This window comes from Diadema antillarum, unplaced genomic scaffold, assembly GCF_040938485.1.
Source record: "Diadema antillarum isolate AM-2024a unplaced genomic scaffold, OU_Dant_1.0 scf00000187, whole genome shotgun sequence".
Taxonomy (NCBI): Eukaryota; Metazoa; Echinodermata; class Echinoidea; order Diadematoida; family Diadematidae; genus Diadema; species Diadema antillarum.
The window spans coordinates 816,059-830,356 of NW_027271076.1; the positions used below are offsets into that span (position 1 = coordinate 816,059).

Sequence of the window (14,298 nt, forward strand, 5' to 3'; positions counted from 1 at the left end):
TCTTCGTCGCCGAAGATGGGGCTCTTAAAATGTTCAAGTTGAGGTGTATTTCATGCATGCACTCATGTGGGCCATCAGACCAGCTCAAGATCTGCAGTAAGGCTTACAGTTGTTGCAGTTGAACTAGTGATTGGTGTGCTGCGGAGTGTCGTCGATCATGATTGTGGACGCCCATGTTCTTGCTGCCATTGCTCTCAACAACTTTCTAGGAGTACTCATTAATGAATCTTTTGACTGGAAGTATCATTTTACAAATATTTGTTCTAAGTTGTCAAGAAATGTAGGTGTTTTATCCAAATTAAAAAGCGTACTACCTTCTAATATCTTGGTAAATATTCATAACGCAATAAGCAATGAAGTATGGGGAAACACATACAGAGTACACATTGATAGATTATACATGCTTCAAAAACGAGCTTTATGTAGTATAAGTAATGGTCATTTTACTTGTCCAAGTTCATCACTCTTTGTGCAATTTCGGATGCTTCCAATTTTTGATCTGGTCAAGCTGAATGTTTTGTTGTTCACGTTTAAATATAACCAAAATGTGTTGCCCGATGTGTTCAGAAACATGTTCCATATTTTTTTCATTTTTCATTTATTTATTTTCATACTTCTCATTTATGAACATTACAACAGAAACCAGACAAGTTCTTTTACCTTGTGAACAATGTGCAGAAAACAAACAATATACATGGTGATAACACAATAATTACATGTAATGATAACTGGTCAAAATCGAAATCGAAATGGGGTTGATCAAAGAGAAGTATGACGGGACCTACATGAAAGCTAGCTTGTTTGGCTGTAAGCCCCGAGTAATCAGTGTTTGTGAAAAAGAAACGGAGAACGGATAGAAGACCAGAATGATGATGTAAGGTTGCCAAATTTTATGTAATAAAAAAGAAGAAGAAAAAGAAGTAGAAGAAAAACAAACAAACTATACATTGATATGAACTTACTGTGACCGAGCCATCATTATTATACAGCCTACTTTGGTGTATATACTATAAACTATTGTTGCATTAAAACTTTCACCAGGATATGATCAGTAAGACACAAAAAGTAACATGTACAACTATTAAGCCATTTGGTGCCTGCCGTCAAGCTCTGCATAGAAGGTTAGAGAGGGGCAGAGGGAAAGAGGAAGAGAGGGAAACGAAGTAGAGTGTGGAATTGCTAATGATGAATTCAGAGAGCCCGATGGCAAGACCCTAAATGGAATCTGTAACGTGTTGACAAAATGTTTGATTGGACAATAACATACCACAGTATTACATAAGACATTACGACTGTTCAGTGTCTGCAAAATATGCACTCAATAAAAACTCTTTTAATTTACGTTTAAAGGAATATAAAGACGAGCAGCTTGTTATTTCGGGGGAGAGGTCATTCCAGTATCTAGGGCCCGTATACATTATCGTTTTTTTAGCGAAAATTGTTCGAGTACGTGGAAGGTGAAATGCGTCACTTTGGCGGGTAGGATAATTATGAATCAAATAGTTTTTTCTGAACATGCTAGTAAAAACATCCGGTAACTCGTTGGCAGAAAATTTGTACATAAATATGCCGACGTTGTAACTGAACAGATCTGATATTTTCAGTATTTTATTTTTCAAAAATGAATCATTCGTGTGGGACAAATATCCGACATGGTTGATATTTCTGATGGCACGTTTTTGAATACGGAACAGTATATCAAGAAGATTTCTAGTTGCATTCCCCCACACAAGAATACCATAATTAAGGTACGGAGTAATCAAAGTAGAATAAAGATTAAGCAGAATTTGACTTGGAAAAACACTCTTAAGTTTATTAAGAACACCCGTATTTTTAGAAAGAATATTACTTAAATAACTAACGTGGGATTTCCAAGATAAATCACTATCAATAAAAAGCCCTAAAAATTTTATACTACTGACTTGATTTAATTCAGTTTCATTAAACTTAATATGAAAAGGAAGGGTTTTAAGACTATTGCTAAAAAGCATACAATGAGTTTTATCAATATTAAGTGACAATTTGTTGGCGTATATCGAAGATTGCACAGATTTAAGTTCTTTATTCACTGTGTTAACAAGAGTATAAGGATCTCTGTGTGTAAAAAACAGATTGGAGTCGTCAGCAAAACATATAAAGGAAAGAATTGGCGAGGAACTAGGAAGATCGTTAATGTACAAAATGAACAATAGTGGGCCTAGTAAGGAGCCCTGTGGAACACCACATGAAATTAACTTTAACTGAGAATCACGGCCATTTATACTCACAAATTGTTTTCTGTTTGATAAATAATCTCGAAACCAGTCCAAAGCCTTCCCACGTATACCATAATGTCGTAGCTTGTAAATCAAAATATCGTGGTCAATTGTGTCGAAGGCCTTCGAAAAATCAAGAAAAACTCCAATAGTGTGGGAGACATCATCTATAGCATGAGCAACTTTATGGATAAAAGTGAGTAAGGCATGGGTCGTACTGTGGTTTTTCCTAAAACCAAACTGGGAGTTACAAAAAACTTCACACTTTTCGAGAAATTTGTGTGTGCGCGTATATACCAACCTTTCAAGAAGTTTTGAAAATGAAGTTAACAAAGATATAGGGCGATAATTTGTCACAGATTCTTTTTGTCCTTTTTTAAAAATTGGTACTACTTTAGCTATTTTCATTTTTTGTGGAACTATGCCAGTAGATAACGATAAATTAAAAATGTGTGTTAATGGTATAACTATTTCATTAATGATGTTTTTAAGGAGAAAATTGGTGATTCCATCACATCCAGAGCTTTTCTTAGTGTTCAAGTTTTGCACGATATCTTTGATTTCTTCTTCAATGACAGGTTCAAAAAAAAGAGACTGCTGATTCTGGTCTTTTAGAAAGTAATAAAAATCAGTATTTGAATGCGGAATACTGCTGGCAAGATTAGGTCCTATGCTTACAAAGTATTCATTGAATACTTCTGCCACATCAGCTTCATCTTCAATGTACTTATCATTATTAATAATATGCCTAGGTGGTTCGATGTTATTTTTAGTGTTCAGCGCTTCATTTATCACCTTCCACGTACTCTTGATGTCATTTTTATGCTTGATAAATTGCTTTGAAAAATGCATTCGTTTGGCTAAACGTATGGATGATGTAAGAACGTTGCGATAATGCACATACCGAGACCGAGTTCGACTGTTAGGATCACTTCGGTATTTGTAGAAAAGAGCATTTTTACGGTTAATAGACCTCAGGAGAGATTTCGTAATCCATGGTTTCTTTGGAACCTTTTTACGGTTTAAACGAGTAAATGGCTTAACGGGTATAATGGAATTGAATGCGGATGATAATATTTGTGAAAAGTGTTCAAAAGCTAAATTTGCATCACTTTGGTTATCAACAATTGACCAATTAACGGATCCTAGTCTCTCCCTAAGTCTATTAAGATTAGTTTCTGATATTTCTCGAAAACCAGAATTGGGCGAATAAAAAGAGGCATTACTTATGTTAACATTGGGCAGAACAGCGAAAATCGGAAAATGATCGGATACATCAGACACTATTACACCAAACGTGATATTGGAAAGAGAACTATTAACAAAGATGTTGTCAATTAGTGTTGCTGTGACATCTGAAATTCGAGTGGGCTTCTTTATAAGAGGTGAAAAGGACTCGGATAACATCACATTGAGGAAATCTTGGCATGCGGAGTTGGTATGACAGTCTAAAAGGTTGAAATTGAAGTCACCCATGATGAAACAACTTTTATTCTCCAAATATTTAGCAGCTAAAAGTACGGATAAAGATTCAATAAATTCAGTGGGGCTTGTATTTGGAGGTCTGTATATTTCACCGACAACAATACTTTTTCTATTTGGAACCCTAATTTCAATGAAAATACTCTCAATAACTTCAGACATTAAACTGAATTCGTCTAAGAGTTCATAATTCAAATTCAAATTCATATGAATTCCTCATTCCACTCATATCCCACCCGGTACCGCTACAATTTCCGTAAACCTTTTACTTATTCCACTGTAAGATCGCAATCCATACGTTTTACAGGCATCAAGTTAGGAACGGAATTCTATTGATGGTGACCTTAAATCTAGCAATACATTTTCCAGATTTAAAGTATCATATAAACAGAGTGTATTTAGACAAATGGTCTCCATTACTGACTATACTTCCATTCTTCCTCTACCTTTCTTTTTCTCATCTCTTTTTCTCTGTATACTAAGGATGGATGTGGCTCGTGCGAGTGTGTGTGTGTGTGTGTGTGTGTCTGCCAACAAATTAAGCTAAGATATGTTTTTGTGTCAATAACAGATGACTTAAGGACACATATGTGTTATTTCAGTTTGGACTAATCTTCTGCATGTATTGGTCCATATCACAATAAGTGTTGGTTGATTGTATGTACAGTATTTTATCCTTTTTGGTTTGAGGGCTCCAGCATGCACAAGCACAAATTTGCTTCGTAGGAGTCTTGGCATGTATCTGTTTCTTTGTAATGGCCTGCATGTTGTATATTGTTTTATATTTTGCCAAATAAATGAAATGAATGAAATGAACTAAGGATGGCTGACGGATGAATGGATGAAGCCCCCTGCATGGTTGCGTCAAGGTAGTTACTAGGAAAAAAAAGAAAAATAAGAGATTTTTTTCGCGTTCATGTCTAAAAAACAATCTTGACCTGCAGTGCTCGACCATCCATAAAGTAACTGCACTTGACATTGTTTTTTTTTTATTGCACATGGAGATATGGTGGTTTTCTTTTGAATGAAGGGGAAAGAAGAGCAATTGCCCCCACTCCCCCCCCCCTCCTCCACAGCAATAAACTTGAAAGAATTGACTTCAGTTTGTCGATAACTTTAGACCTCAATATAGTTATGAATGTCAATATAATCATGGTGTAAATATATTCTATGACATTAAAAAGACCCTAATATATGTCTCATGAAATGCTAGAGACGTGTATTTTGCGAGTGATCGTACCTATACTATAACTAATATCTGGTTTGGCACAGAGAAATGTAATATAACTGCGCTGAACTTCCGGTCATGAGCGTAGAAGGCGAGTGACCATGCGACTGATTTCGACCTCTCGTTCGGTTTACATGGCAACCAGGGTCCCGTTTCATAAAACTTTCTACGACGAATCAGCTCCAAACCAATCACATGCGAGGATTTCAGTAGCTTGTAACATTTTTTAACTTATTATTGATAATATTAAAGTCAGACATAATTGTCAAACTTGGATTTCGTTTTTTGTTTTTTTCTTCATGCACGAATTCTTTGAAGCTGCCCAAATCCACTCTATCCACTGGACATAAAATATCAAAGGTGATATTGTTGACAATATTCTGTGAAAAATCGGTATTTTCTGAATGTTGGCAACTTTTAACTGTTAATATTCAAAGAGATGAACTTTACTGTGACACCGGCATATGAACAAGCAAATGCTGTATTTACGTCCGACATCCTTTCATGTGGGAAGAATCCCATAAAGCCATTTTAGAGTGTTTTTGTGTGATTTCCATGCAAAGGAGTGTTTGCAGTCAGATCAGTGGATCAAAAAACGGATAAATGGCACTCTTACTCACGCATGGTATGGCATTGTGTGTACAATGCATTTTCATAATTGACACCCCCCCCCCCCACCCACAAAAAAAAAACACGCACAGACATAACAACAGGAAAAATTTGGAGTCCGTATTCGTGAGTGGACTTTGCCTCCCGTGTTCTATAGGGAATGTCAACCCGTATTCGTGCCCTATGACCATCTGAAAGAATCAGGGTGTGAACAAGGTGTTCACACAGGGTGTGGCTTGATTGCGGTATACAGCTGAAAGTATATTGCTGCTACTTGCTGCTGGGTCCGTTAGGTGGGGTAAACCATTCAAACTTTCAACTGTTGAATCCCGTAGAGGAAGGAAAGATGTCTTCCAGTGAAGATGGGTCAAGGGTCATCATGTGGTGCGTCCCACGGACCATCTCAACCGCTATAACGAAATGTCTGAGTGCTATCCAAGATTCGGAGATTTATTTCGAGCCATTCCACTACTGCTACGTCGCGGCAAGGGCCTACAAGGCGTACTGTGGAGAAGATCTTCCGAAGATATATGTGGGTCACGAGGAGGCGCTAGACAAGGCATGCCAAATCCTCAGTGCTGATGCGCAGTCTAGACTGGAGCCGAAACGCCTTGCGTGAGTTTTGTCATTTGGCTCAGGCTGTAAGTTTGATTTGTGTGTGTGTGTGTGTGTGTGTGTGTGTGTGTGTGTGTGTGTGTGTGTGTGTGTGTGTGTCTGTTGTCTGTGTCTGTGTCTGTGTCTATGTGTCTGTGTCTATGTGTCTGTGTCTGTGTGTCTGTGTCTGTGTGTGTGCAGTGTGTGAAAGAGAGAGTGTGTGTGTATATCGTTTTCTTTCAGTTCCAAGAAAAAGTTAAAAATCTTTAGTGAAACTATCTCCATGATTAACTAAGGCTGCGTTTATCAACTTTCTCCTGTTTAAACGGCTTTCGATAGTCCTTTCGATAACCCTTTCGAAAGCCCTTTCCATAGCCCTTTCGAGAGCCCTTTCCAAAGCCCTGACTGCCTGTACTATTAATGTGCCGCTTGTTTTCTAAGAAGGGACGGCGAAAAGCAATTACCATCATAAAGGCTGCGTTTATCAACTTCCCCCTGTTTAAACGGCTTTTGATAGCCCTTTCGATAGCCCTTTCGAGAGCCCTTTCCAAAGCCCTGACTGACTGTACTATTAATGTGCCGCTTGTTTTCTAAGAAGGGACGGCGAAAAGCAATTTATTACCATCATAAAGACATATCTTGCTTTGAGAGTGACGAGTCATGCAATGCCAGATGAATCAATATTGTCTTCCTATCTGTGAGGCAGATCCAGTTTAACACATACTTCAAATATTTCTGAGTAGCGGCATGAGACTTTGGCTGCGTTTATGATATTTCCCCTGTTTAAACGGCTTTCGATAGCCCTTTCCAAAGCCCTTTAGAAACTGCTTTCAAAATAGTTGCGTTTATCAACTCTCTTCGCGAACACAATTTTTTAACTGGCCTGTCACTGCACAGCTGCACTGCGCTATTCGACCCGAGTAGAAGTACAAGTACTGAAATACAAGACTACAAAGCCGTTTCAAAACAGCTTTGCGTTTATCAACTTTCAAAAGGCTTTTACAAACAGGTTTCTGAAAACCTGTTTAGGAAACCTGGTTGGATAGCCACAAATTTGGGGCTTTCGAAAAGGCTTTCCTAAAGGGCTTTCAAAACAGCTTTGCGTTTATCAACTCGTAAAAATTCCTTGAAAGCTGTCTGGATAACCTGTTTCTGCCAAGAAAGGAGAGTTGATAAACGCACCCTTTCGTAAAGGCTTTCCTAAAGGGCTTTCAAAACAGTTTTGCGTTTATCAACTCGTAAAAATTCCTTGAAAGCTGTTTGGATAACCTGTTTCTACCGAGAAAAGGAGTTGATAAACGCACCCTGTGACATATTTTCCTTTGAGAGTGACGAGTCATGATGCAATGCCACATGAATCAATTGTCTTCCTGCCAATCATGAAGTATTTGAACATTTTCAATCGTTTTTGCAAAATATCGATGACTTAAACACTGATTTTGTTATTCTCGGTGACATCAATTGTAATATGACGAAGCCTTCTGGTGTGAATTTATGGCAGACTAAGCGACTCTTACAATTGTTTGAAAGTTATAACTTAACACAAGTTATTGATAGTCCGACCAGAGTCACACAAACAACTTCTTCGATTGTAGATTTGGTTATCACCAATAAGTCTGAAAAAATTGTTCAGTCTGGTGTTTTGCCCATTTCTCTCAGCGATCATTTTTTGATATGTACATGGGGAAATAAATCGCCTGGATTACAAGGAAATTGTCACAGGTACAGAGAAATGCGTAATGTTGATAAAGTAAATATGACAGAATTTGTTGATGATGTCAGTAAAATAATTTGGAGTGATATCACAACTATGACAAATGTTGATGATGCATATAGCTCGTTTGAGGAAAGTTTAATGAAAGTCATTGATAAACATGCACCATTAAAGAAACAAAGAGTTAAAAAGAAAAACTCGCCATGGATGACTGTCAATATACTGGAATTAATTCGCACAAGAAATGTACAAAAGAAAAAAGCAATAAAATCTAAGCAAGAATGTGATTGGTTTGAATATCGGAAACTAAGGAATCTCGTCACAAAGGAAGTGAGAAAGGCCAAAACTGAATTTGTTAGTAATACCGTAAAATCGAATATTAGTGATTCCAGTGCAATTTGGAAATCGTTGAAATATCTCATGCCATCCAAAAGTCGGAAAGAAAATATTATGTCTATAGAAAAAGAGAATGGAATTATAAGTGACAAACGAGAAATAGCAGACTGTTTTAATTCATTCTTTACTGAAATTGGTGAGTCCATACAAAAAAGTGTGGAGTGTGATGATAGCACACAATACAGACAATTCATAAGAGCACGTGACAATACGTTTGAATTTCACTCGATCTCGGAAAGAGATGTAATCGACGTAATAGACGTATTACCAGATAAAAAGTCTTGTGGAAGTGATAATTTACCATTGTTTTTGTTGAAACCTATTTCTAACTATATTGCGATTCCTTTGACCCAAATGTTCAATCTGTCCATTCGAACAGGGAAGGTGCCAATGAAACTGAAATGTTCCAGAATTACACCCGTTTTGAAGAGTGGTAAAAAGACTGATATGAATAACTATAGACCGATATCTATATTACCTCTTTGCGCTAAGATATTAGAGAAAATTGTGTACAATCAAGTTCATGTTTATTTGAAAGCTGCTGATATTATCAATGTAAACCAGTCTGGTTTTCGTTCTCTACACTCCACTCGGACCACCCTCCTAAAAGTAACGGAAGACTGGTTAAGTTCTATGGACACAGGGAATCTCGTTGGCATGGTTACTATTTGACCTGCGAAAAGCGTTTGATACAGTCGATCACTCTGTACTTCTTGACAAACTGCGCTTGATTGGTATGGGTCCTCTCGCCTGTGAATGGTTTGGGGATTATTTGAGTGGTCGCTTTCAGTACACTGAAGTCAATGCAGTTAGATCCCAGCCTTTGAATGTAAGGTGTGGCGTCCCACAGGGGTCCAATCTCGGTCCTCTTTTGTTTATGATCTACATTAACGACCTACCCAATTGTTTGCAGCATTCATCTGTTGCGTTGTACGCGGATGACACATGTATTTATTTTTCTGGAGAGAGAATCAGTCAGATTGAAGCCAAACTTAATACCGATTTGGAATATGTATCTAAATGGCTGAAGTGTAATCATTTAGTTCTAAATTCCAATAAATGTGAAGCTATGATAATTGGTTCACATAAGCGAGTTAAAAAGCAACATATCAATATAGTAATTGACAACACAACCATTGAACAGGTTTCTTGTTGTAAATATCTTGGCGTTTATGTTGACCAATCACTTGACTGGAATGAACATATTGATTATTTGTGTAAAAGTACAGTGAAAAATTTGTACTTGTTGAAACGAATTCAGTCTTTTATTTCTGATGATATAGCCCTTTTGTTTTATAAATCAATTATTCAAAGTAAATTAGATTATTGTGATGTTGTGTGGAGGAATATAAAGAAATCTCATATTCAAAGACTCCAAATTCTTCAAAATAGATCGCTGCGTGCAGTACTGAACGTAAAAGCTAGGTTCCCAACTGACTTATTATACACAGCACTCCCCATCGATAAACTGGATAAGAGGCGACATAAACATACTCTACAAATTATGTATAAAATTGCACACAAGTTTTGTCCGAAATATATGCTTGATATGTTTCAACTTAAAGTTTTCAGCTATAACGTAAGGAATTCATCGTTAAATTTTGTGTTACCTTTGATTAAGACTTGTTTCAAACATAAAAGTTTGACATATTCTGGATCAATGCATTGGAATAAGTTACCATGTGAATTGAAACAAAAACCATCGTTTGTAAGCTTTAAAAACGCACTTGACCGAAACTGTTAATTGACAACTTTTTCAGTTTCCCCCTTTGTATGTGCTTCTCTCTCCCTATCTCTCCTCTCTCTCTCTCTCTCTGTTTCTCTTTCTGTCTGTCTCCCTCATTCTCTCTCTCTCTCCTGAACTCTCATTTTTTTCGTCTCTTTCATTTTAAACTACGGCGATCATTTGTATAATTGTACATGGTTATCTTTGATTGATCATGTTTGTTTCTGTCGAAATGTGTGCCGCAGTTTCATCAACCTATTATTGTGTTTTTTCTATATGTTTTTTTTTTTCGGTTTTTAAGTATGAGTTTTGTTTTTGTTTGCTTGTTTGGTTTATTTGTTCATTTCTGTATAAAATGTATATCTATGTTGTATTTTTTATCCGCACGGACCTGCGGAAGAACAGCCTTCGGGCTGAAGTATGTGCCGTGCATAAATAAATGAATGAAATGAAATGAAAATGAAATGAAATCTGTGAGGCGGCTCCAGTTTAGCACATACTTCAAATATTTCTGAGTGGCGGCATGAGACTTTGGCTGCGTTTATCAACTTTCCCCTGTTTAAACGGCTTTCGATAGCCCTTTCCAAAGCCCTTTAGAAACGGCTTTCAAAATAGTTGCGTTTATCAACTCTCTTCGCGAACACGATCTTTTTAACTGGCCTGTCACTGCACAGCTGCATTGCGCAATTCGACCAGAGGAGAAAAATCATAAAGCGTGCTGAAGTACAAGACTACAAAGCCGCTTCAAAACAGCTTTGCGTTTATCAACTTCCAAAAGGCTTTTACAAACAAGGTTTCTGAAAACCTGTTTAGGAAACCTGTTTGGATAGCCACAAATTTGGGGCTTTGGAAAAGGCTTTCCTAAAGGGCTTTCAAAACAGCTTTGCGTTTATCAACTCGTAAAAATTCCTTGAAAGCTGTTTGGATAACCTGTTTCTGCCGAGAAAGGAGAGTTGATAAACGCACCCTTTCGTAAAGGCTTTCCTAAAGGGCTTTCAAAACAGCTTTGCGTTTATCAACTTGTAAAAATTCCTTGAAAGCTGTTTGGATAACCTGTTTCTGCCGAGAAAAGGAGTTGATAAACGCACCTTAGATGGTGAAACATACCCACTGGCAAATACACAGCATGACTAAGTAATGTTAATAGGTGCCCCTTACATAAACAAGGGTATCTGGCGTTTTCGTGATCATTTGAAACAAATTGAATATTCCATCATGTGTTCATAGAAACAAAAAGAAATGATGGAGCATTTCTCTCACTTCATTTTATTGGGTGAAAATTTGCAGGATTTGCTATTTAACTGTAAATGTGACTTCGCTTTATGTAAGAAGCTAGCAGTAAAAACACAAACTCTGAGACATGCCTTCTGCAAAATATTAGAATTTTCGTAACTCCGATATTTACTTATTGCGGTTTAGATGTATTAAAAAGTTTTAAAAAGTATACTTAAACAAAGGCGACTTGGAAAAGAATAGTCGATCAACCAATTATGCAAATCGAAATATAACGCTGTCGATATTTTTGTCCTATTCGTTTTGAATGACTGTGATATGCAAGGCGTGATGGAAATCAACTGACCGATCGGCACTAAGCTCGATATTATTCGTAAAAAAAGTAGTCCTATACCCTGATAGCTAGAACACCCACACGTCAGTATGCCTGCGGCAATTTACCATTTTTTTATATGATCTGACTTATCGAAATATGTATACTTTCGGGGACTTATGAACTATGGCCGTTTTCGTGTATTCGAACTGTATACAAAGTTTATTTCCGGGGTTTTGGTACACACGTTAATCTTGGAAGGTGAGGTAGTGTGCTGAATAACCATAGGTCTAAATCATAAATGTCTGTGAACATACTGCAACAGTTAACCAGAGAGTCTAAAGCTCGTTAGCTAAATGCACCATTATTCTCATTTTATCTCCTCTTTTCATGCCGTAGACATGCATCGATCAAAGAGATGCTTGAGACGGCTACCACTAGCCATGTGTTTGTAAAGGACATGGCTTCAGGCATCGCTGGCTGCAATGGTTTCCAGTACATTCCGAGCGGTTTCAAGCACACGTTCCTGATCCGCAATCCAGTCCGCGCGATCAACTCGTATCGACAAGCGATGTTCACGCACTTTTCTCAACTCGGACTTCTCGAAGGTGAAGCTGCAAACGAGCAGACGTACGATATCGAACGCGACGACAAGTACTTTCCACATGGATATTACATGAAGGAGCTCTACGATGTCTGGCAGTATGTCAAACATAATATCGATAGCAATCCTGTCGTTATCGATGCTGACGATTTCTTGACGAGGCCAGCGGAAGTCCTAAGCGCGTATTGCGCGGCGGTGGGACTCCCCTACAGCGAGTCACTCCTAAAATGGGATGCTTCCACACAGTCCCTCAAATCATGGAAAGCTGCCGGTGACAGCCTTGTGCAGGATCTTGTCAGTTTCTACGGGAGAGCAATGAGGAGCAGCGAATTTCTGCCCCAAAGCAAGTTACCTGATCAATTGACCCCTGACGTCATCCGTTGTTCAAACGAGGTCATGGTATATTTCAAGGAGATGTACAAGAATAGACTTAAAATATAGTCTTGAAAAAATAAAGTCACTGCTACTGTTTTTGCTTGTCTACCTGCGCATTGGGCTGAGCAAACTACAAGTTTCAACAAAGCAACAAAAGCAAAATGAGCTTGCATTACTGAACAAACCAACAAAACAACTATGAATCCGTTTGTCAAAGAGACACGGTGTGTCACCTTATCAATCATCCCAAAAAGATTCTTTATGAGAGATTATTATCATTTGACCTTGCATCACAAAACCACAAAAACACATACTTTTTTTTAATTTTTTTTTTTGTGAAGAGCAAACTCTAAGCTTTGAAATGTAAAAAAAAAAATCAATTTGAATAGACTCTCCTAACCTATATCGGGAAGAAAGCACACACTCCGGTAAAGTGCGAAGTGATATAAGAGGCTCTGAAGTACAGGGTCTATTCAAGCGCTTAGTCTTTACCAAACTGTGTTAGCTGTGCGAAGAATGGATAAAAAAACAGGATGTTAACCACCGGAGCAATAACAATAAAGAGACTGTCAATTTGAGCAAGCTCTATTAACACACTTTCTCCATGAATAATATTACTTTTAAAGAAGTATATCATTTTTCTATCAAAAGTTAGTAAAGTTGAAAGTGAAGAGTGTGAAAAGGATTGTCAAGGAATGAAAAGGGACTTCTAAGACATATAACTGATCACAATATATCTACAAAAAAGAGTTGTAGAAAAACAGCTAAAACACACTTTTCCATTTATTTTATGATCTCAAACTTATAATGTAGAAGAAGAGTAGCTTTTTCAGAAAATATGAAAGATTCAAGATTGACCAACGTGACCCATTTCACCTTGTTGAGCCCTCACGTAAAAATCAAGGGGTGCGACCTTTTGTTGGTTTTATGATGCACGGTCACTTATAGTGTGAATTTGATTCCTTAGATATTGTATGGAGCACTCCGGGGACCTTCCTGGAGAATCTCCTGCAAACATGTTAAACGTTACGGAATCGTACCCTTTGAAAAGTTATGGGGAAAAGGGGATTCTTTTAATACACGATGTATTAGATTTAAGAATTTAAGAATAATAAGTATAATGTTAGTCATCAATATTGAATCATTTTGGATTACCGAAAGCTGGTACAAAGTTAGAAAAAGAAAGATATTTGTCCTTTAGGGGGGTAAGAATTAGGAATGGTTTAACAAATGAGATAAAGAGGCTCTCTTTGGAATTACCTTAAGAGACAGGTGAATGTTATCATGACACTAAACAGTTTGATGTAGAACATTATAAAGAAGTGGGAGAGGAGAAGATACATCTCAGGGGTAATAAGTCTGAGTTGATTTCAGTGTATACATGCTACCGTAATATTTTGTTTTTTTGTATGGTTTTGTGGTTATTTTTCTTCTTATTCTATATCTCTTTTTTTATTAACCTAGTGTTGTAAAAATTGTAAGTTGGAATTAAGTTTTGTGCATTTATTATACATTGTTAAAAGTGTTTTCCAGTCATGTAAATGTATTGTGTTCTATGCATGTGTTTTTAACTCACGGACTTGCCGAAAAAACATCGATTGGCTTAGCTCAGTACCGTGACGACATGAAATGAAATGAAATGAAATGAAATGAAATGAAATGAAACGAACATTTGTTAGAGGTCAGAAAATTACCTGGTGCCCTCCTTTGTTCTTTTGTTATGCAAAATTCTCCTATATACAGTATCCTCCCTATCCTTCTATCTGTGT

General features: G+C 37.3%; 1 protein-coding gene across 1 annotated transcript; it reads left to right on the forward strand.

The window, feature by feature from the left end:
* Positions 1-5,920: 5,920 nt before the first annotated feature.
* Positions 5,921-12,595, forward strand: LOC139723361 (uncharacterized). Its single transcript, XM_071634619.1, has 2 exons — positions 5,921-6,189; positions 11,950-12,595. Exons 1-2 carry the CDS (start codon positions 5,921-5,923, stop codon positions 12,593-12,595), a joined length of 915 nt encoding a protein of 304 aa, XP_071490720.1.
* Positions 12,596-14,298: the final 1,703 nt, after the last annotated feature.